General features: G+C 43.9%; 1 protein-coding gene across 10 annotated transcripts; it reads right to left on the reverse strand.

Annotated features, from left to right (window-relative positions):
* Positions 1–679: 679 nt before the first annotated feature.
* LOC137104409 (5'-AMP-activated protein kinase subunit gamma-1-like) lies at positions 680–23,031 on the reverse strand. Of its 10 annotated transcripts, none has more exons than XM_067485549.1 (17): positions 22,813–23,031; positions 19,466–19,537; positions 18,900–19,084; positions 18,698–18,810; positions 10,928–11,169; positions 8,324–8,372; positions 6,866–6,975; positions 6,230–6,311; positions 6,053–6,111; positions 5,278–5,323; positions 5,130–5,184; positions 4,725–4,851; positions 3,894–4,059; positions 3,771–3,808; positions 3,522–3,668; positions 3,063–3,156; positions 680–2,382 (listed from the first exon to the last, which is right to left on the reverse strand). In XM_067485549.1, the coding sequence occupies exons 1-17, from the start codon at positions 22,900–22,902 to the stop codon at positions 1,775–1,777; spliced, it is 2,283 nt and encodes a 760-aa protein (XP_067341650.1). In that variant the 5' UTR covers positions 22,903–23,031; the 3' UTR covers positions 680–1,774. The 10 variants fall into 10 exon arrangements, with proteins under 10 accessions (XP_067341650.1, XP_067341652.1, XP_067341649.1 ...); XM_067485551.1 differs by lacking the exon at positions 22,813–23,031 and adding an exon at positions 21,223–21,419; XM_067485553.1 differs by lacking the exons at positions 18,698–18,810; positions 18,900–19,084; positions 19,466–19,537; positions 22,813–23,031 and adding exons at positions 2,775–2,845; positions 13,820–14,487; positions 14,850–15,106 and having other exon boundaries at positions 2,251–2,382.
* Positions 23,032–23,153: the final 122 nt, after the last annotated feature.

Raw genomic sequence — 23,153 nt, forward strand, 5'->3', positions numbered from 1 at the left:
ATGGTGGAACGAGCTACCAAACGCTGCACGCTCAGCTGATTCTCTCCCAATATTCAAAAAACTGCTGAAAACTAAACTCTTCCGCATCTTCCTATGCACTTAAATCTTTATAAAAAAAAACAAACAAAAAAAAACCTTTCTGCTCTCTTGCACTTGTATCTTGTGAACTGTGAACACTTTTCTGATAGGACTTTGCTTTGATGTTTTCTCCTTGACTTAGATTTTTGCTGCCTTGTACCTCACTTGTAAGTCGCTTTGGATAAAAGCGTCTGCTAAATGACTAAATGTAAATGTAAATATAGTTCACTGGACTTTTAGATGGTTAACAGCAACAAGATTCAAATGCAGCACTTATAACCAACTCTACACACACGGGGATCAGCTGAGCAATTGAAACAGGTACAGATTTGAGGCCTGGTCAGGATGTCCACATGATAACTGTCCCCACAAGGTCCAGTTTCCTGAAAAGATCAAACATCTGTGCAGATGTTACTTTCACAATCTTCATACACAACAGTTTCTGTGATGTTCAATACTGGAAGATTAGAGAGAGTGTGCTCCTGAGAACTGAATGTGTGAGCCTCTGAACACTGGAATATTTCACATTCATCAAATGATGAACTGTCTGAACATTCAAGTCAGTCCACTGGTGAGTGTGACTGAAAATAAAAGTCAAACATTGTGTAGAAAGAGAAAAATCTGCATTTTATTTGTTGTTTTACCAATGGCAACATTTCCAGCAGTTAGAAAAGCAGAGAGACTGCAGAGTTCACATGATGACAGTGAACACATCCCCTCAGCTGAACTCTCCACCTGCATTTCCTGTTACATGACTACATTTCCCGGAGTCCTCAGGGGCAAAAAGAGAAACCAGTCAGGAGCTGATCAGGTTAAAGTGGACAGTTTGAGCGACCCCTACAGGCTCCACTACAAACTATAAACACATCAGGTTAAAGATAAAATCTTTGTATAGATTATTTTTAAACTTTTACACCAAATTAATAGATCACAGGTTTTAGTGTTTCTCTCTATAAAACATTGTACACAGTTTTTACACGGTGAATTATCGTCTCTAATCTCAGCTACAGCAGATAAATAGATTTAATCTGAGAAGACAAACCTCTGCAGAGACATCCAATACAAAGTGAGTGTTTTTACAGGATGTTCCTGAACAGGTCACAGAGACGCTGACTGGACCGTTTCATCTTAAACTGCATCTGAGAGTTTCCATGTTGTTGTTGGACGTCAAAGACAAACTTACCCATCCTTTCATTATAGGTCAACACACTCACACTGGTTTCAGTCTTCACCACCTCCTGAGGAACTGAACAAAACCAAAACCATGTACTACATGTGCTGAAGGGACACAAAGTGTGGTTTTGTGATTTCTAATAAACATATTCAGTCTTATTTTTAAGTTTTTTTGACGTGATAATATTCCTGTTGTCATGTTGATTGTTAGACCCTCAGAGTCCAGAAAACCCCTTCAGAACCAACATGCTCTAAACTTTATTTCTGAGTAATTAACTCAGAGCACGTCAGTCACCTATTGGTTCCTCCCCCTCCAGAACAGCTGTCCAATCACAGCCCCGCAGTTCCTCCTAGCAGTCTGACCGACAGCCAATGAAAATTAGTCTCTGAAAGCCTCCTGGGCCAATCACACATCAGCCTGCTGTCAGTGCTCATTTCTTCTTCTGTGGTGCAGATCAATTCAATTGCTACGAGTCCAGAGAAACATCAGGTGATGATGTCACGCCGCCTCCCCCTCCTTCCCTTATTCCTCTACTTCATCTCCTGCCTCCTCTGCTTCACCTGCTGTATCCTCCCTAACTTCCTCCCCCTTCATCCCCTCCTTCTCATCCTCCTCGCTGTTTTCCTTACCAGTCTCTTGCTCCCCCACTTTCTCACCTTGCTCTCCCTCTTTCACCACCTCCAGCTCTTCTTTTCCTCTGTTGGTTTCTGTCTCTGCCATCTCACCCTCTGTCTGTCTCTCTATGTCTGTCTGTCTCTCTATGTCTCCATCTGTCTCACTCTCTCTCTCTGTTTCTGTCTCTGTTGTGCCTCCCTCCACTTCTGTCTGTCTCTCTGTTGTGTCACCCTCTATCTCTGTCTCCACCTGTGTTTCCCCCTGTTGGCAGGTCTCTGCAGCATCAGTGTCCCTGCAGCCAATCTCTGTCTCTGATTCTTTACCAGGATCCTTATCTTGGTCCTGATGTGGTTCACATTTACTTTCTGTCTCTGCACAAAGCTCTAGTTCCTGCTCCTGATCTTGGTTCTGTTCTTTGTCCTGGTCCTGGTCTGGTCCAGGTTTAGATTCTGTCACTGGTCCTGTTGAGTCCAGACGTGCAGGATGAGATGGCAGAGACTCCTTCCTCCCCAGTCCTGCAGAAAGACACAAACTGTGAGAGACAACTCTGTGACAGCTGCTGAAGATGAGTGGATGTCTCTGCTGGGTCTCTGTGTCCTGAGATCATGTCACTGAAGCTGATTACTGTCTTTGTGAAGCCCTGTAAACACACAGTGGACCATGTCTGGACAGTATATAATTCTTTTCCAACAGGACAAAGGTATTATATTAATCTGATGTACAGTACGTTTGTCTCCTTGGTTGAATTTGGGGTTATTTATAACAGCTTTCTGATATTTAATTTTTAACCCCCATCATCCATCATTAATTTGCTGTGACTGATTTCATTGTGACTTTTGGAGCTTTGTGTTCTTATGTCCACAGCCTTCCTGTGAACTGTGCTCTATGTGAAGTCAGTGAAGCTGACCTGCTTTTTTAATCAGATCTGATGTTCTTGTGTTGATGCTTCATGTCTCATCTGATGAGGAGGTAAACTGTCTGAAATACAGGTGAACAGGTGAATCAAAGATCAAACTGAAGAGTGTAGAAAGGCTTTTTCTTCTCCAGCAGTGAAACTGTTCTTACACATTTGGTTTCAGAGGTTTTTCTTCAACATTGAAACAATGTTTGCTTCCACCTGCAGCACTAACTACTGCCTCTATTCAATGACTAATAAATCATATCATTTTAGAACAGTGTGTGTATGTGTGTTTACCTGCGGGGGTTAATACTAGGGCCTGCAGGATGTCAGACAGAGAGACGATGCCGACAATGTGAGACTCATCATCTACAACGACCAACCTGTGAACCTGCCCGCACACACACACACACACACACACACACACGTTAAACTCTCCTTGTGGCGCGATCAATCATTGTGTGAGCTTAAGGTCAGACCCAACCTGAGAACATCAGCAGGATAATGATTAGTCAGTTCACAATAACAATGTGTTCAGAAAATTTACATAGAAACACAAACGATCAGTATAAATGTTTCCAGGACAAATAGATATAATTAATGACGTCCTGTTTTGTCCTCATACACATGTCCCACAGACCAAACTTCAACCTGTTTCATATCTGTAAATCACTAAAAAAGACTATATATAAGACTGTATAATACTCCTCATCTGTCCTCTGCCCTGCTCAGTGTGTGTGTGTGTGTTTGTGTTACCTCAGCCTTCACGATGCGGTCCACTATGGTTTCCAGTGTTTCCAGCTTGTTGCACTTCATGACTCCTTCAAAGTACTGGGACCTATGTCTGAGAGCCTGAGTGACCGTCACATCCAGGTTGTTGTAGGTTTTCTCTGCAGCCAGGTTCTTCCAAAACACACACACACACACACACACACACACACAGTCAGGTTTCCTTGCCACCAACCACAGGACTAGAAGCAGACACTACAGAGCTGATTTACTCACAATCACGTCGAACTTGGAGTAGATATCCACCACTTTACCTGTAGACACACAAACATTCACAATGACCCACATCAAACCAAATCTCAGAAACCAGCAGAGCTGTTATTGTGTTGCTATGGTTACCGTTGTGGTCGACGACGGGCAGAGCGGAGACGCGGCGGTGTGTGAAGATGGACAGCGCGGTGATGAGCGGAGTGTCTGGGTGGATGTAGGCGATGTTGGCGTACGTCCCCACGCCAAGCTCCTCCAGAGTCTGCTTCATGAAGGCCGGCATGGGCATCTCACACACCTGACACACAGACACACAGACACACAGACAGACACACTGAATTTTTTTGAGCGCAGTCGTGTAGCACAGAGATGCAACTGAATACAAACATTTTAAACCAGTTGTCACGTATTAAATTAACTGTTAGAAAGTTTTATTTTTTTAAAGTTTCTCACTTCCTGCACACACAAATCCAAACAGAACAAAGGATTTTGTAATTCTCTCTTTAACCTAGGAAATGTCTAAAAAGACAAGACATGCACAAAGCTCACAGTTATATACATGTGACCATGTCTGGGTCATCATGTAAATCTGTATTTTTCACATTATTTATCAAAATGTGATTTGTGTTTGATTAAACTGTTTTAATATTTAAGGAATGGGGGGTCCCCCATGGGGAATGAGATTTTCACAATAAAGTGCTGAAAACAGATTTGTCCTGTTGTTTTTATACTAATGTGATCGTTTGATTATTAAAATACCTTCCCCCAGAGGACAGTACTGCATGTTTACAGTAAAAAACTGCAGTACCATGACAGTAAACCAACACACAGTCAGACATGTGCTGAACCGTTACTTTGTCCTCCGAGTCCTGCTGAACGGACATGTATGACTAAGGACTGTAGGTCCAGCTCTGGGAGACAGACAGAATACTGGGACAGACAAGAGTGTAAGCAGAGACTCACGAAAAGCTGCAGGAACTTGAGGATCCTCTTGTGAGTCAGGATGTAGAGAGCGTTCCCGCTGACCGGGTCGATGACGGGAAGACGGTGGATCTTGTTCTTGATTAGGGAGAACACCGCCTCAAAGATGCTGGGGAGGAGCAGGGGGTTGGTTTCATTTACGTTTTCAGGTGTTTGTTCACTTTTTCTCCTTTACCTCCTGATTCTCTTACTTTGTTTCCTCACTTTCCTCTCTCCATCTCTTCTTTCCTCTACTTGTTACTCTTGTACCCTCCTTTACTGTCCTTTACTCCTGCCCCCTCCTTTCTCCCCTCCCCTCCTCACTCCACCTGTCCTCTCTGTCCTCAGCAGCTGATGACTCTGTGTCTCCTGCAGAATGTGAATGTATACAGGATGTGACTGTGTTACCTGGCATCAGGTGAGATGTGGACCAGAGGTTTGAAGGTCTCCTGCAGGTACAGCTCTGTCCACATGGACACACGTGTTGTTATTAACACACTAACAGTACATGATGAACTGAAGCTGACCATAAACATGAGAAGTGAGGCACTGTTACCTCTCCAGGTCTCGATCTTATGTTCCTCCAGCTCGTAGATCTGAACCTGACGGAGACACACAGTTTTTATTCACAGCAGTTGTCACTTTCATCCGTCAGCCACACATTGATCCTCTGTCAGGTTTCTACAGTCCGTATGAATCCACACACACACACACACACACACACACACACACACACACACACACACCACCGCTGAATCACAACAGCAGCCACCTGCTGTCCTGCTGTTAGTCAGACAAATAAATAAGTTTCTTAGAAAACAGAGTAAGGATACATGTCCAACAAGAGATTGTGATGTGTCAAACATAAAGCAAACATCAGTCAGGAGTTTCACAGCTGTTGGATTAAAACAGGAGCAGGTCTTCAAATTGAGGTGTGGTGTGAAACCAATCTGACTGAAACTGGTCCATGAAGGTCGAAGTAGCAGGACATCAGGACACAAGTTTCCCAGAAACCTGAGCTGATGTCTCCCTCACATATCACATGTTTTACTTCCTTTGTTTAATCTGAGCAAAAACAAGAAGAACATGTGTGATGTCAGGTCATTTGTCCGACTGTCTGCTGTCCAGGAAAGGATCCTCCTCACTGTCAGCTGACAGCAGCTCAGAGCAGAGACAAAGACACACATCATCTTACACTAGCAGCTTTACAGGAGCTATTATGTGATGCGTTTCTGCTGCAAAGATGTGTTTTTACGTACAGGTTCATACATTTAAACAGCGTGAATACCCAAACTGAGGTGTGTGTGTGTGTGTGTGTGTGTGTGTGTTACCATGGGGGATTTGTAGTATCTGGTCAGAATGTTGATAAAATCTGTGATGGTCAACATTCCTGAAACACAGAGAATATTTAAGAAGATCCACAGCAAAAAGACAGTTAATACAGTCTGTGTGTGTGTGTGTGTAGCTGCTAAATAAAGACCAGCCTCTAAGGACACACACAGTCTCACCTACAAAACTCTGCTTCTTGCTTTCCCACAGAGGAGCAGCTCTGACTCCATTAGCCACCAGTGCAAAGAAAGCCTTCTTCACCTGACACACACACACACACACACGCTGATCAGAACAATAATCATCAGCCAATTAAGTGACAAACAATTAATTAATAACCCTCCAACAGTTTTATCACAGTGCAGTTTGATTCATGAGGATCAGAAATATGATTGAGTGTGGACTGGAGTGTCCTCCAGACTCCTGAATGACTCGTTCAAACGTTCTGTGAGGAACAAACTAATCGGGACTCTTCTTTAAATATGAATTAGTGTTTGCTTCCTTCACAACTTTGTCCTTCCCTCTGTCCTCATGTCAAACCCAAACCCTGCTCATACACAGCGTCTGCTTTTCTGGTTCTGTAGAGGAGCTGATCAAAGGCTCCTAATGGAGCTTTGAGAAAAATGAAGGAACTAGTAAAAAACTGTAAATGCTTCTGCTGATGCACAGTAATTAGTAAAATATCTAATCACTTTTACAGTTTCTACACTGTTTTGAAGTCTCTCTGGATGTGGACACATAAAGGTTCAGAGACAAACTGTTCCCTCAGTTCTGTCCCACCTACAGGTGTCACTGTGTGGACGTGTCTCTCCTACCTGCAGGGTGGTGTCGAACACCACAAGTTTGGAGCTGGTGGGGATAATGTCGTAACATTTGTGACACTTCATGAAGCGCATGTAGATGTCTCTCTCTGACTCCTCCACTGCTGCTCAGACACAGAAGACATGATTAAAACCATCAGCAGCTCATCAAGTAACTGCAAATACACAAGCTCTGCAGTAGAACTTTCCTCTGCTCGTACTTTAAAGAGTATAAAGCAGAGACACTGTTTTAATGAGTGATTCGTGGTTTCAGGTATTGTCCAAAGTACAAATCAGATGTGTTCTGGTGTGTAAAGCCTGAGAAACACGTTGGACATTGAATGTCGATACTTGGACAACATAAGCCTGATAAAGTCCAGATGTCCCACAGGAAGAACTGTCGAGGTCACAGTTGCTAATGAATGTGAGCATTTTGCAGAACCACCTGTCAGAACCAAACCAGCTCACACACACACACAAACCCACACACCATAATACTCTCATCTATTTCTGTTTGTTTGTTGATGACTAATCTCTACAGGACTGTTGCTATGGTGACACACTGAGCAGATGAGCTGGTTCCTAAGCTGTCTGTTGCCGTGACAACTGAACAGCTGATGGCTGTTGACTCAACATCTGGCAGTAACCCCCTCCCATACCCCCCCAGACATTTTGGGAATAAGCTGTGTTGTGACCACAAACACATGTCACACATAAACCTGTCTTCCTTCCCATAATTCTCTAGTCTGTGGGGGTGTGCAGTCTGTTTTTAGACCTTCAGACTGATGAAGGTCAGAGTCTTCCTCACTCTGTCCTACATGTTATTAAAGGGACATATCAGCATCAAGCAACACAGTTTTCAGCCTGACTCTGATCATCGGTAAATATGACGATCACTCACTGTCCTTTGTCCACAATAAACCAGTTTATAGACACTGGTGTGTCCTGGGTTCACCACTGTCAATCAGACAAACACACTCAACACGTTTTTATCTGAACGTGTGTCATTACTTCCTGTGCGTTGATCGCCAGCTCGTCAGCTGTTTCACATGCTTTTGATTTTATGTTTTAAGAGACTTTACAGATTACGTGTGTAACCACAAACCCCAGTGAAAGAGAAGGACAACATGAGATCGGTGACTGTGATTTTCTATATGGGGACACAGACGCCTCCTCCACACGGAGCCTGATGCTGCTCAGTTTGGTCACAGAGGAAAAAAACATCTCATTAGTTCCTTATTGTCTGAGTTCCCGGAGCTTTAACAGAAAGTCTGATCATAAACCGTCTTCATGGACACATCCAAAGATGGAATCCGTCTCCCACTAGGGTTAGGGTCTCTGTTGAATGGACATCCTCTGACCCACACAGCTGCTTCTCTAACACCTCCTAACAAATAATCACTACAGACCAAATGTGGGTTCAGAAATCTTGTGACCACAGTGGTTATGTCATTCAGCATTTCAGAGTCTTACCAGCATCATCAGGGTCCAGCTGCTCCAACATGTCGTCTGAAACCTCCACCTGCAGACAACAACACAGACGCTCAGTCAGGACGTTCATTAATGCTTCAACTACATCTGTACCACATCTGGAGACCTGAGATAACTGGTCCCTTGGACCTCTCCTGCATTTTAACAGCTCTATTTACTGAATCTGAAGGATAATTTTGTCGGTAAAATGTCTCTTTTTTAATGCTTAAGTTTATCCATTTTTGTAATTTGACCATCAGTGAAAAGACTTACAGAATTTGGCTTCTGTGTAACAGATGAAAGGTTTATCCAGAAAATTTCTGTAAAATAATGATGGCATTTTTTAAAGGTTGAAAGAAAAACTCATTGAAGAAAAAAAAAGTGTTTTTGTGCTTTTTCCAGGATTTTAGCTCCAACGCTGGAACACACCATCAAACACATCGCTCAACATCTTTGGTTGTCAAAATGCTAAATGATTAAAATCGGCCTCTAAATCGGCTTCAGAACGCACACAGTGGAGAACAATCACCAGGTGCATAAGACAGATTTTACCTGAGAAACTGGTTCATGAGAAAATTCTCAAAGATGCTCTGAAACAAACTCCATTCAGTTTTCTCTACATTTTATTGAAACATGTTTTTACTCTAAAAATAAAGACAGGATTCCGTTTGTGAACACAAATTAAAGAATCATATCAACCCAAAAGTATATGGACACTTGACACTTGGAGTGAAGTTTGTTACAGCAGCTCATCACCATCCAGTGTCCACATACTTGAGGACACATTGAATAATGTCTCCTCAGCTGCAGCAGGTGACCCAGAACCCTCACAGACAGTGAAATAAGCAGAAGTTCGTGCAGGTTTTAAAGCGTTTCTTCAGACGCGGTGTGACGGAGGATTCGGTTTGGAGGTGATCGAGTCTCCGTGTCGTTTATTACCACAGTGACGAAACAGCAGCCGATCGTTAGATTTCCAAAGTATCGTCAAGACGATCAAGTGTCCCCGTCCTGACTGTGGATGTGATGTAGTCAGAAACATTCGTGCGGGCAAAACGCTCATATTTCAAGCTGACGTCGCTGCTATTGACTGATGAAATGTAGGCAACGTTAGCTAATACCTACCTGGCAGCCGCCGATCATGAACCGTTATTTCCTCTCTGTCCTCCGCCGGTGTCGAGCTCACGATCGCTAACAGGGAATCAAAACGCTCCTCGCGGCTCCAGACGGTGTCCCTATCCGCCTGGAAGATCTGTCACCGCCGTCCGCTGCTCGGGTTCAGGTTAAAGCAGCAGCAGCAGCATTTGCGACCAGCAAGCAAACAGCTAACAGGCTGGCCGCTTCCGGCGCAAGATTTCACAACAAATGTGTGCACACGTCATCTGTGAGTTTAGATATGAAATTACCGGACAGACTTCTGCATTAAATAATGAGATAAAGTTGATTTAAAACTCAAATGATTGTAGTTTCTAAATATTTAACAAAATGTAAACATTTTCACATTGATTTGATGTGTTTAAAATTTTATCCAGGATGTTAAAAACACATCTTTGGACATTCAAACAAAATATTTCATGCCAAACCCACAACACAAATCAATATAACATATGATTAATTCACTTTAGACTTTAGCTCTAATAAAATTATGTTTTTAATGTCCAGCAGACGTCCATTACTGTTATTTAGTCCGATGTCATAAAGCAATTGGCCAAATATATTTAAAACATACAAACTAGTAATTATACTACTACTGCTGCTTATAATGATGATAATAATAATAATAAAATGGTTGACAGGGTGGTTCCTTCATCACTTGACATTATATTCTATTATCATTACAACTCAATAATTATAAAATCATTTGTACAGTTTTGTTCCAATGTCTGAATTAAACATTACTCCATTTCGATAACTTCATTTTCTTCAGACTTTCTTGGTTTTATCACCAACATTTATGTGAAGCCAATTGTTTTGTTTTTTTTTTACCTTTGTAATTAAATATTTTATTTTGAAAACAGTTTCCGGTTTGGATGTTATTACCTGTGTAAACTTGACTTGCCGAGTCTGACCGGAAAAAGCCGAACGGAGCCGAGCACAACCGAGGTTCAGTGACAGTTTTCCGTTTTTCTTTGATTTCAGAGCCAAATGTTTAATTTTAGAGCCGTTGATCAGACAGTTTATTGTTTGTTTCATACTGAACTGATCATTTATTTAGAATCAGCAGAAACATTAAATTACGGCTGAGTCAACATGTTAGTGCATCAATTATTAACAGTGAAGGACAGAAGAGCAGGATTTACTGCAGAGCAGAACAGATTACTGCGACATCTGTGGTTTTGTTTAAGGTCGGAAAAGTGAAAACATCTTCCAAAGTTTTTTAAAGGAAAGTTTCCCTTTAAATGAAAAATTCTTGATTTCAGTTGGTGACACTGTTTATTTGAAGTTTAGCCTCATTTCTAAAATGTTTCTAAAGAAAAGTGAATTCAAATATCTAGGATAAAAGTCTGAGATAAAAGATAAAACATGTGATCTGATCGTTAGAGCAGATGAAAACATTCATTCACTCTCTTATAATCTGCATTAATCTGTGAACAAACTGGATTCACTCACCGGCCTCCCAACAGGAACAGATGGAGACACAGTGGGAGGGGGGGCTGGGGGAGGCGGCTGGCAGCAGATGGAGGTGCTGGAGGAGGAGGTGGGGACCTGTCCTGTGTCGGGAGGGGAGGAGAAGGAGCGCAGCCTCCTTGTCTCCGGACGCCTGGGCTCCGTCAGATACGTCTCCAGATGGAAAACCCTCACCTCCTTCTGAGGAGGGGGAGGAGGGGGGGGAGGGGAGGAGAGGCTGTGGGCTAGAGGGAGAGAGGGAGGTGGAGGAGGAGCAGAAGAGCGGAGAAACAGGATTTTCAGTGACATTTTGGTAAAACATGAGCAAAAGAGGAAACATCGTCCTCTGCACGACAGAGCACTGACAGGTAGAAGATACTTTACCTGAGTACCTGAATATTTTCTAATAATATTTTCATATTTATTACTTATACTAAGTAAGTTTTTCTAGCTATTGATCACAGCTTTAAGATAATTGTCGTTGTGAATTATAAGAACAAACAGATGAATATTAAAATATCAAAAAGTCCAATGTCAAAAAGTACAACTACTACTGCTGTTCCAAAACATGTAAAATCTCTGGAATCCAACTGAGATCATTCATTAGCATAATAATAATAATAATCAGCAATTAGCCACATTAAAGTCTGTTAAAAACTACTTGTTACACACGAACAACTGAGAACATGAAAAGAGAAAATCTAATTTTTCAACATTCCAAACGTCCCAGCTTCCTGTGGAAAAGTCAGATTTGTCCTCACAAAGACATGAACTCACAGTGATAGTGGACTATATTTAGCAGTGATGGAGGACATGATGGTTCCTGTGTGACAGAAGGTTCAGACACACAACAACAACAGCAAACTTCATGTTCAGTGAGACAGCAGGGGACTCGGAGACTTGACCTACAGTGTTTCATGATCTGAACCCAGTCCAGCAGAACCAAAGTGTCTCTGCTGTCTCCTCACAGCAGACAATCGTTAGCTTCAGGTCAAGGCTGACTGTCTGATATCATGCACAAAGACACTTTTCAGTCTTCGTTCAGGTCCAGGGAGGAAACAGTAACTGATTCAGACTCTGACCTTGTCCCAGTCTTTCTGGTTATCTGAGTCTCTCTCTCAGTGCTGCCAGCTCACATCCTGTTTGTGGACACAGTTTGAAAAAATGTAGGTTACCTCACTCCTGTCTCCCCGCTCTGATAATTGGACACTACACAGACAGACACTTTACCAGGTTAGTGAGGACCCCCCTACACAAAAACATGGAGGACTAAAGTCCCTGTGAGGACCAGCATGGTCCCCTCTTCACTGGAACTCATTATGAACTGAGGACAAACTGCAACACAACAAAGTGTCCCTGAGGACGTTATCTCCCTCCACATCCTTCTATCAGGATGTAAACACGGACCAGCTCGACCCACTCACATATTCAGCCCTTTTACTGTTAATACTGCACTGTAGAAATACTGTCAGAAGACACCCTGAGACACAACCACGTCTCCAACAAGCTGCAGGTTCATTTACAGGAACAAGTCCATCAAATCAGGAAAATCCAAACCCTGGGCTTATTCCAGGTCCTGTGTCATTACAGTGGGATTAAAACAAAGGGAAACGGTGCAGAGACATTAACCTAATCACACAGTGACTGACACAAACAGTGATTACAGCTTTAGTCTTGGTGGGAAGAACTGGTCTGCTGACGCACTCAGTCCACCTGGGCAGCAATAACAGGTTTAGATTTTAGCTTTTTCCCTTTGTTTCTGCCCTATCAACACTGAGCCTGTGAAGAACTACTGAGAACAGGTGAAGGTCTGTGGACGGAGCTGACAGAGACACACAAAGACACACAAATGTTGGAGGGGGATGAACGAAGGGAGACGATAAACTTCAGAAAATGTGACGAATTGCTCAAAGTCAAGCTATGGTGTATGGAGTAAGTTCTAAGGCATTTGTGGTTGCTATGGAAACAGTTACTAGGGTGTTTTCAGGCACCCACAGAGATGTCACTAAGTGCTTTGGTGGTGTGTGGTTGCACAGATGCAACAGTGTGTACAGTGTCCTGTTGTTGGGGTCTGGGCCAAACACTGAAAGTCTGGGCCCCAAACACTGTTATTGTAGTTGGTGGGGATGGTGTCTAATGTCTTACCAGGTGGGTGTTTGGATGGTTTCTGCTGATGGTGGGGATGTGTTTCTATGTGGTTTTTGTTATTTTAACATTGGGGTGATCCGTGTATCTATGGTGTTGGGAGAAGGTGGCTCTTTGGTTCCTTCTATGGTGTTTGGGTGATTTGACATGGATTCTCGTGTATTCCTGGTGGTTGCTATGGTAGGTGGTTGCTGGGGTGTTGTTGCCGGTATGACAGTAATACAGTAAATCTGCAGTAGCTGTGACTGGATGTTGCCCACTTTTCCTATTTTCGAGCAACGTTCTTTGCCTGCTGGTCTCGATCATGAATGGCTGCTAATCACTTTGCATACGGGTTATTAGGGTGTTTGTGGCGGGTGGGGTTGGTGATACGCATCATGTGTCGTGAGACATTTACGGTGGTTTTAAGGTGCATGGTGGGCCAGGTGTGTTTTTAGGACATAGAAAGGACAGTACTAGATGGCTGTTGGTGCTGTTCCAGGCCAGTTGCTATGTGTTGCTAGGTGGTTGTTATGGGGTTTGCGTTAGTTTCTAAGGTGTTGTAGGTGGTTAGTAGGTAGTTAATGTGTGGTGGCTGCTACTGTTGATCTTGGATGGTTGCAGGGTGGTTGGTGTTGTGTACAAGGTGATTGCTATGGTGATGTTGCATGGTTGCTAGGGTTTTCCGTGTCCCAGACTAAACAACAATCAGAGAACGTGTACTTCTATTACTACATCAAAGTGAAGTGTCCATGCTGTCTTTTTGCTTACTATTGTCCAGAGGGCCCATTGGTTCTAACCTCCCCCTAGTCATCTGTCCGTCCCCCAGCTTTTTGTCCGTCTGTCCATCCCTCTCCTCGCTGTAGGACATCCTGCATCCTGTCCGTCTCTGCAGCAGCTCCCTCCTCTTCCTGTTTGACAGAGGAAGCAGTTGGACATACAGGACACCATAGGGCTCTGAGCGCCGCCTCAGTGTTGATTTGTCCACCTCCTTTTGCCTCCTGTTTGTCTGTCCTTCTACAATGTCCTCCTCCATGATCCATGATGCAGACATCCTCCTTTCTTTCCCACTGCCCATCTCCGTTCTCGTCCTGTCTTTCCTGTCCTCCTCCTCAATGTTAGATTCAGACTTCCTCCGTTCTTTTCTCCTACCTTCCTCACTCTTCTTGTCCTCCATCTTTTGGTCTCCCCCCATATGTCCACAGGGTTCAGACTTCCTCCTCAGCATCCGTCTCTGCATCTCCATGTCCTTTTTGCCTGTCTTCCTCTCCTCCTCTTTTGCCTCCTCCTCTTCTTCCTCCTCACCTCCTCCGTATGGTTCACTCCTCCTCCTCCCGGTCCATCTCTCCTTCTCCTTCCACTTTCTCAGCATCAGGCTGCTCAGACGCTTCATTGCCATCAAATCAGTTCATTTTTAACACTGTGAAAATGTCACGAAACTAAAGTGATAGAGGAAAAAACTCTTGGTTTAGGATGACCAGTAACTTCTGTGGCTAACGTTAGATCAAGTTCCTCCAACTATAAACTTCAAATTAATATCACTTCATTACAAAACTGTACACATCAATGACTTTGTTGATTTCCAATTTGTGATACTGTTACATTTGAACAAAATAATTTAAACACAAATCAAACAAATTATTAATTAAACTTAACAAAACAAGAAATACATTGATCTTAAGTAAGAACCAATGTTTAGAATTGATCCTGTTAAACTAATAAAAAAATTCAGAGTTCATTAGTAGTCTGCTGTAGAATTGTTAATAAGTGAGTTGTTGTTGCAATAAATTAAATCTCTTACAGAGAGCTCCTGACAGTTCTCTGTGGCCTGAGACAGTCGAGACAATCAGCTGAGAGTCCAACATCCAATAAACTCAGGCTCAGATTCAAACTCCTCAAACCGTGTCTGTAAATGAGAAAGTCAAATCCTGGAGGAGAGTCCGAATGTGGCAGATCCAGTTTCCTTGTTACGACAGATGGACGTGAACCCACAGTCAGAGTCAGTTTGTTGGAGGCTGGATGTTCCAGCCCTGCAGAGTATCACTGCTCACTATGTGTGTGTACGTCTGTGTTTCTACTGTGTGGCCACACCTCCTCCCCTCTCTACACTGTAAAACAGCAAAACATATGCTGCTTTAAAAATGACTCTGCTCCTCCACAGGGAGAAGAACCAGACATTGGAATCAGGGTTTGGCTGCTGAACCCAAATCTTTCCAGCTGGATTACGCTGTAACGTGTTTCTACCATTCACCTTGTGATCAACCTGTGTGTGATGAAAGCTGACACCTCCTTGTTGCCACCATGATAACGTCAGAGTCACTGATGTGTTTCTGAAGCATCACACACCTGAGAAGAGCATGACCGCTGTCACCTCCAGCACAGGCACAGGTGAGGAGCTCCAACAAGAAACAGGAAGTGTGTTTGTTTATAGGAAAACTGCTCAGGACACCTTCAGTGGCTTTGTTTGTTCTGATGTCTGATGTCTGTCCTGTAAGTTCACGTTCAGATGCTGGGACACCAATGCTGCTGTTTACTGTCAATGGGACCTGAGCTACGGAGAACACACATTAACTTTTTCTAAATGTCCTCAGACACATTTGCACTCTCTAAAACTGAAGCTGCAGCAAAGACGTCATGGTCACTTCCTGTACACACACAGAACCATCATTGTAATCAAACATTTTAAATCACCACAAAGTGTCTCACTCAGTAGGAAAGTGAGGACAGGGACAGAGACTGTTTACCTTTGATGGCTGTCAGTTAACAGCTCGAGGCAAAAATTTAGTGGAGAAACCAGCAAAGGTCAAAACCTGCTCAAAAAAGATTCTCAGCAGAGGTACAAAGGTGTCCAAGTCTAAAACCCAGAAGTCCAGAGACACGAGCAGCAGGTGAAGCTAAAAGCTCATGTAACCACGACCTAAGAAAGCGGACCGGTCTATTTACTGATGAGGTACAGTGATAAACTGGAAACAGGAGCAGCTGATTGGACAACAGGAACCAGGTGAGTCGATCTAACTGGGTGGAGGAGGGACGTTAGGAGACAGAAGAGAGGATGGACATGCAGGAACGTGGAAGAGTGGGTTTTAGAACCACATCATCTAGTTTCACGATGCTTAATGATGCTCACAGTCAGTCAGTATTTTTCTCTTCTCACTTCTCATTTTGACCATTTTAATTGTTCAGAAATGCTGCTAACTCCTGCTAATTCCAGGTCAGTTTGGTCCCTGCCCTGTAACCCAACATGCATATCCATGCATATCCTCCCCCCGTTAGACTTTGCCAAGAACCAGAGACAAAAACATGGTCCAATAAGGAGCAGGATGAATGACTAAACCTATAAAGAGATTTTTTACAGTGCAGCTGTCTCCGTCTCTGAGAACAGATAAAACAAACGCTCCCTCGGCTCCATCTGGGCCTGATGTGTCTCATTTGGTTTATTAAAGGATCTCGGTTACAGGGATTATGAGCAGATGATGAGGCAGCAGCTTCTCATATCAGATCTCTGTTTAGTTACACAGCAGCAGGATCCGGCACAGAGAACACAGCAGCTGTTACTCAAGAGCTGGATTTCATTGTACTCGCTCACGTAAAGCCTGAGTGTGTGGGACAGAACCTGCGGACGTCACACACACCTGATCCTGCTGGTCAGATCAGGACTGAGCAGGACTGGTGGTGTTCAGGCTCACAGCTGCTGTCTATTGTAAAACCACCACCTTCTCCCACCCGAACCACACATTGTCCAACCACCATCGTCGTCCTTTATTTGTTCAGGAGATAGACGAGCAGCAGGTCTCTGAGGTAACAGATGTTCTGTCTGTCTCAGAACCAAACTTCTGTCATAAGTCGGATGTTTGATCCATTGTGGAAAAACACCCAGGGAGTACAAGAAGGGGACATCAACATCTCCACTGGACCTTTAACTTTTAATCATCGCACCAGAATTTTCCCACAAGTTTAAACTATTGACACTGGGTCTGGGACATCACAACCCAGTGTTTACATAATCTGAATATGTTCAAAAACAAAGCATCTCAGAGACATGGGTCTAACTGTGATGGAGACAGCACTTTTTCCCACGGTCCAGTTTCTCTGCTGCTACCCTACACTTTTAGCAGCTTAGTGTGGCAGCTTGCTGCTGCTCAAACTGTCCCAGTAAAACCAGCTGAAGTCATTTGGACCAGGTCCGGTCTGCACTGGATCAGAGATGTCCACACAGCTGTCCCTGTTCCACGGTGATACTGAAAACAAGGTAAAAACCTGAGGACTGTGAATGATGTACTGCAGCCTGTTTTGTGTGGACGATCAGGAGAGATATTGAGCCCACAGGGGAGCTGGACCACAGGTCAGAGGTCTCACACAGAGAGAGCTGCCAGATATTCTAACTGAAGAGATGCCAAATTCAGTTTTCGGAAATTTCTGCGGGAGGGGCAGTGAGGAGGTGTGTGTGTGTGTGTGTTTTTGTATCTGTGGGTTATACCATCATTGTGAGGATGTGTTTCTCAGTCTTGTCTGTCCTAAATGTTTGATGGTTCAGTCTTGGCTTCAGGATCAGGTTAGAACCAAGTTTGAGTTTGTGTCAGTGACTGTCCTCACACCTACAATGTGTGTGTTGGAGACTTAATGAAACAGTTCTTTTGTCTAATGGAGCCTGAATTGATTTTTAGTTCAATAACAAAACAAACTGGAACGAGCCGCACACACACACACACACACACACACACACGCACACACACAGAAACTGATATATGAACCTAAAACATTTCAGACCGCTGCTACTAAACTTTAAAAGAACTTGCAGTTAATTGATTTGAGAATCAACTTTATTTATGAAGCTTTCAACCAATCAGAAGCAGAGCTGCAAGAGTACAGTTACAATCAATATGTTGAAATTAAATGACAACATGAACAGAGAGGAAGTGATCTGTTTCACTTTCTTCTGCACTAATCTGAGACTGAGGACTGTCTGCAGGCTGTGTTTAAACCTTCACTGGTGCAATGAGGCAGCCTGTCTGTGACCTGACAGACAAAACCCAGGGCCTAATCGCTAATCCCATCTCCATGCTGCTCGCAGAACTCGTACACGATCTACAACCCCAATTCAAAAAATTGGGAGGATGTGTACAGACGACTGTGAGCTGCTGTTGGTGTGTTTCACTGTGACGATGAGGACGTGTCTGCAGAGGGACACATTTTAACAAACAGTAAAAACAAAGAGCAGCTGTCATCTGCCCAGAGACAGTGTGTGTGTGTGTTTGTCCCTGTGCAGAAACACACACTGACACAAGGACAAATAGCGTCCTTGTAATTTGTCTGATTCATGTCTGACACAAAATCTGTGAGTCATTAAGTCCAGAAAGTGTGTGATGGGGAGACAGGACTGAGGTGTGTTACTGCAGCATGTCAGCAGGTGGCACTGTTGTCACACACACACATACAAACACACACACACACACACACACACACACACACACACACACACACACACAGACTCATGTTTGAACATTACTCAGATTTAAAGTCATTTCCTGAGGATGAAGTCTGACATTAGACCAGGTCTTTGGTTAAAGGGGACATTACAAACACTATCTGGACTCACATTAACACCCCCCACTGACCTCAGTAGCAGACACACAGTTACACAGACTTTACCTCTGGCCTTGTCTCTCTTGTTGCGGGTAAACATTTTGATGCTGACTGGGGACAATGAGGGCTGATGGTTTGAGTCCCTGGAGGCCGACCTGAAGATCCCGCTGAAGCTCAGCCTGATCAAGACACACAGACACAAAATCAGAAACCCAGAACCACCACGTTCTCCCTCCAGTCTATATCCAGGTGTGTCAGCTGTGCCTACCTATGTGGAGACTTGGGTGAGGAGTCCACCGGGGGGGGTCCAATCTGGTAGGGGAAGATGGTTTTGGAGGAGCTGGGACTCATCTTGGAGCCGGCAGGAGCGGATCGGGGGCTGGAGGGGTGACTGAGCGAAGAGCGCTGGAAGAAGCTCTTGGTTGGGCTGGCAGAGCGGCACACTGGCTCCCCCTGCAGGATTAGGGGGGGCATTACAAATTCTGAGTGACTGAATCCGTTCTACAAGGGAGTGGCTAATGTCTGCAACCAATCAGAGCTCTTTAATATATTTAATCTGCAGCACAGGAAGTGTGGACCTGCCTTTCAGAATAAAGGTGACACCATGTGCTGCTGCTGTAACCAGGTATTTTCACATTAAACTCACTGTTTGTTCAGCAAAACTGTGGAAACATGAAACCAGATTGTGTCTGTCAAAGGCCTAAACAGCAGCAGGTCTTTGGTTGTTTTGCGTCAAACTGGGGCTGACACACCATAAAGCATCTGACTGTGTGTGCTGTCTCAGCACCTTCACCTCTGCATTGTAATGATGACTCAGCTGACATCATGCTTTACCTTCCTGCTGCTGTCTTTGTCCCCTCGAGCTGGATCTCCCTCCAGGAAGGGCATCGTAAACACACTCAGCTCCTGCAAACAAACACAGAAGTCATCAATCAGTTTCTGAAACGCAACCTGTGCTAGTTAAGAGCTGTGGGTTAGGGTGTAGTACTGCACCACCTTTACCGGTAATGAGAGGCTGTGGAGACACAAGGAGGTGGACTCCTTTTAGGCAACTTTTCCTTTTGTTACTTTAGGTACATTCTTCTGATAACACCCAAATAATAACATCAGGATAAATGGTGAATACTCTGTACTTGTATGGTGTATTTCTATCTCATCAGGTCCCAAAGTACGTTTCACTGCCTCTTGTTCACTCGTTCACACTCACCAGAAGACACTGAGTTTTCTGGGAAAGTCTTTGAGTTTACAATCTGCAGTCATCAGTGGAAAGGTACTGTAAACACAGAGGCAGTAACTATCAGTGGAACATCTGCTGAGACAACAGTGTGACTGAAGACTGTGAGCTGTGAACAGTCTCAATGTGACACAAACTGCTGCTGCAACAACGAGCAGGCCAGGCCAGGCCAGGCCAGGCCATGCTAAGCTAGGCTAAGCAGCTGCTGGTGATCAGAACACCAACTTTCAGAGAGAAAAAGAGGGTTCTTATAACCTGTGTCTTTAACAATTAGCAGAAGGTGGGGGAGGGGTTATGTCAGGTGTTAGAGGTCAGGGGTCAGCACAGACTGGCCTCAATTTCCTGTCAGACACAGCTCAGGGTTTACTCACCACATCATCACTCTGTTTCTCACTGGACTCTGAACATTTGTGGTTGCTATTGGAAACTGATGGTTCGGGTCTGGACCGAGTGTGTCCACCCACACACGTTCACAGCATGTGGTGTGATGAGGATTTTTATTCTCCTCTTTGTTTCTTCCTGTCACTTGTCTTTGTTTCAGATCTTGGTCCTGTTGTTGATGTCCTTCTATCTCAGAGTTCGATCAGTCATCATTAGTCCTGTTCTCGTTCCCTCTTTGATCACATACAGTAAAATGTGTTTCAAACCAAATGCTCCGACAGAAACGGACACCACCATGGAAACAGCCTCAGTTGGGGGGGGGGGTGTTCAAACACTCTGTGGATTTGACTCCTCTCAGTGTTTCTGCTGAGTGTGTCCTGTAAGTTTAGTGAAGGACATTTTGCACTGTCTTTAGTCCAATAAACAACTCTGATCCGTGATATAATTTGATGACTTTCAGTGTGAGTTTGTTTCTGCTGCAGAACTTTTACTTGTTTCCATGGTTTCACAGTAACCCAGTGACGGTCATCTTCACTTTCACTTCACTTCTTTACATGTGTGTAAAAAAGTTTTCTGCACTACAACCAGTTTTCATTGTGAGCCACGTAAAAATCCTCCTGAGACACACAACCAGAGGTTTTAAACCGTGTTTTTACAGGGACCTGACCTGACCGAGCAGATAAAACGTCATGACAACATGCTCACAACACGTTCCAGGAACAGTCAGTCCTGGTCCACAGGGGGACAGTGTCCTCCAACCTTAACAAGCAGAACGCAAACTGTATCATCAGACCACAGACCAACTCCACACACTGCATCTGTTGTAAACCTCAGGCCATATAATCTAAAACAGGATCTGGTTCAGTCCAACACGTTGGGATCTGCTGTGATGTGTGTGTGATGTGTGTTACTGAGAGAGAAAGTGGACTCAGGAACCACAGAAGCACAAACACACCACAGACACACGAGAACTGACCTGGTTTAAATCCTGATCCTCCAGTAATCCAGTCAGGCTGCTCATGCTGTGCTCCACGTCTCTGTCTGACACTCACACTCTTTTCCCACTTTTTAAAGTGATCACTTCACCATCAGTTTGATAATAATCCCCACACACACTGAGGCTGATTAAGAGGCTGTGTGGAGCAGCTCAGGTGTGTTTGTAGTAAATGCAGTAATGTAGCAGTAGACTACAGGAAGTGTCCACACAGACCGAGCGTCTTTATTCGGCTTGGTCCACCTTAAAACCACCCATTTGTCACTTCACCTCATTCAGATGTTATCAGTTGTTATCAGGACCAGAACTGTGCTTCCAAGGGGCAAAATGCACCTGACACTGATTCAGGGGCATTTTTATTAACTGATAAACAGTAAATTAGTTTCTTTAATGATTCACTGTTTCATTCATATGGGTTTTTTATTATCTCAGGTTTTCAATGCACCAAGTGAAACTGTGGATGTGAAACCCTCAGTAGCTTTAATGCTGTTCATCCTATTTGACAGAAAAAGCTCCAATGTTGAAAAGCAGTTTCACCTGGAGGACAAAGCGGTTTCTGGTTTGATCGTCTCATGTTGTTATTTAGAGTTAATCCTCAGTGTGCGGGTGGTGAACAACATCAGGTTTAATGATTGATGAGGCTGAAGATGAAGGACACATCTTAAAGAGTTTTATCTTCTCATGATGAACTCTGACATGAGACAGTTTTACTGCCCTGTGGTTTATCTTGGAAACATAGTCTAAGCTGCCGTCAGCGCCTCCTGCAGACCTGCACCTACAACATCTTTTAAACTCTCTTCAGGAGAAATGAAGGTCCAGAAGGTAACGTGAGTTTAACTCTGCTGACCAATGAGAGAAGAGAAACAATCTCAGCTTCTTAGGTCATTTCCTGCAGTCTGATAAAGACTCATACCTGAAACAGCAGCAGAGCAGGTGACGTCTGAACTTCATGCTCGTTCTAGCCTTCCTTAAGTATCGTGTCCCTCATCAGTGGGTACGATGAAAGACTGTGTGTGTGCAAAAGTTTAGGCACCCTGCACAAATGAGGTTTTGGTTCTTTTTGAATCCGTCTGCTGTTCCTGCTCACGTTTTAACCCTTTTAACTTGATGAAATAAAATGTGCATTAAAACATTTTATGATCCTTCAGGCGTTGGATTTGCTTCAAACTCAAATCATGGTGAACGGTGTGGACAAAATAAGAGAAACAGCTGACACACTCCTCTCTGAAGCAGTTTGAACAGCAGCACCTTCAGCTTAGTGTGTGTGTGTGTGTGTGTGTGTGCGCACTCATCTCGCCACATCACAATGCTGTAGCTGGTGACAATCAGTTGTACTCTGACTACAGTGTTTTAACGCAGCAGCCTCACCTGTTGGCTCTGCCTACTGTCCAGGTTCCACCTGTTGCCTCAGCTTCACTTACAGCCCAGGTATTGCCTGAATTTGCGTTACCAACCCTCCAGGAGGACATGATTAAAGGATCCTGTACTGAACTCCTGCCTTCAGTTGGAGTTTTACCTGAAGAGTGAACACGCTGACAGGTGAGTAAAGTGAGTACAGCAGCAGTAACTCACAGGCATGTGGAGTCTGAGCGGCGTCCTTCTCGTCCTTCTGCTGCTCCTCTCCACGTCCTCGTCCTCTCTCCTCTCTGCTGTGCTTCCCATCAGTCACAAAATCCTCTGAGTCAATTATCAGATTAGCTCTGCCTGTGCAATACTCAGACAGTACTTCTGGAGTACTCCCACTGACTGATGTACTGCAGTTTTCTTTAGCAGAACTTTAACAAACATTTCATATATACATACATAGTACAGTGTCTGTAGTGGAGTATTACTGCAGTATCAGTTGGGACCTGCTGGTCTTTGGTACTTCACAGTACTTCACTTAGCTGAGAACCTTCACACACCAACACAAA

This window comes from Channa argus, chromosome 19 (genome assembly GCF_033026475.1).
Source record: "Channa argus isolate prfri chromosome 19, Channa argus male v1.0, whole genome shotgun sequence".
Classification (NCBI taxonomy): Eukaryota; Metazoa; Chordata; class Actinopteri; order Anabantiformes; family Channidae; genus Channa; species Channa argus.

Coding starts and splice junctions, on each gene's coding strand:
- LOC137104409 (XM_067485548.1), bottom strand. CDS start 14,447: ATGGCAATGAAGCGTCTGAGCAGCCTGATGCTGAGAAAGTGGAAGGAG. Junction 11,170..13,819: donor AATGGGCCCTCTGGACAATA/GTAAGCAAAAAG, acceptor CTCTCCCTCTAG/CCCACAGCCTCTCCTCCCCT. Junction 6,112..6,229: donor CAAGAAGCAGAGTTTTGTAG/GTGAGACTGTGT, acceptor TCTGTGTTTCAG/GAATGTTGACCATCACAGAT.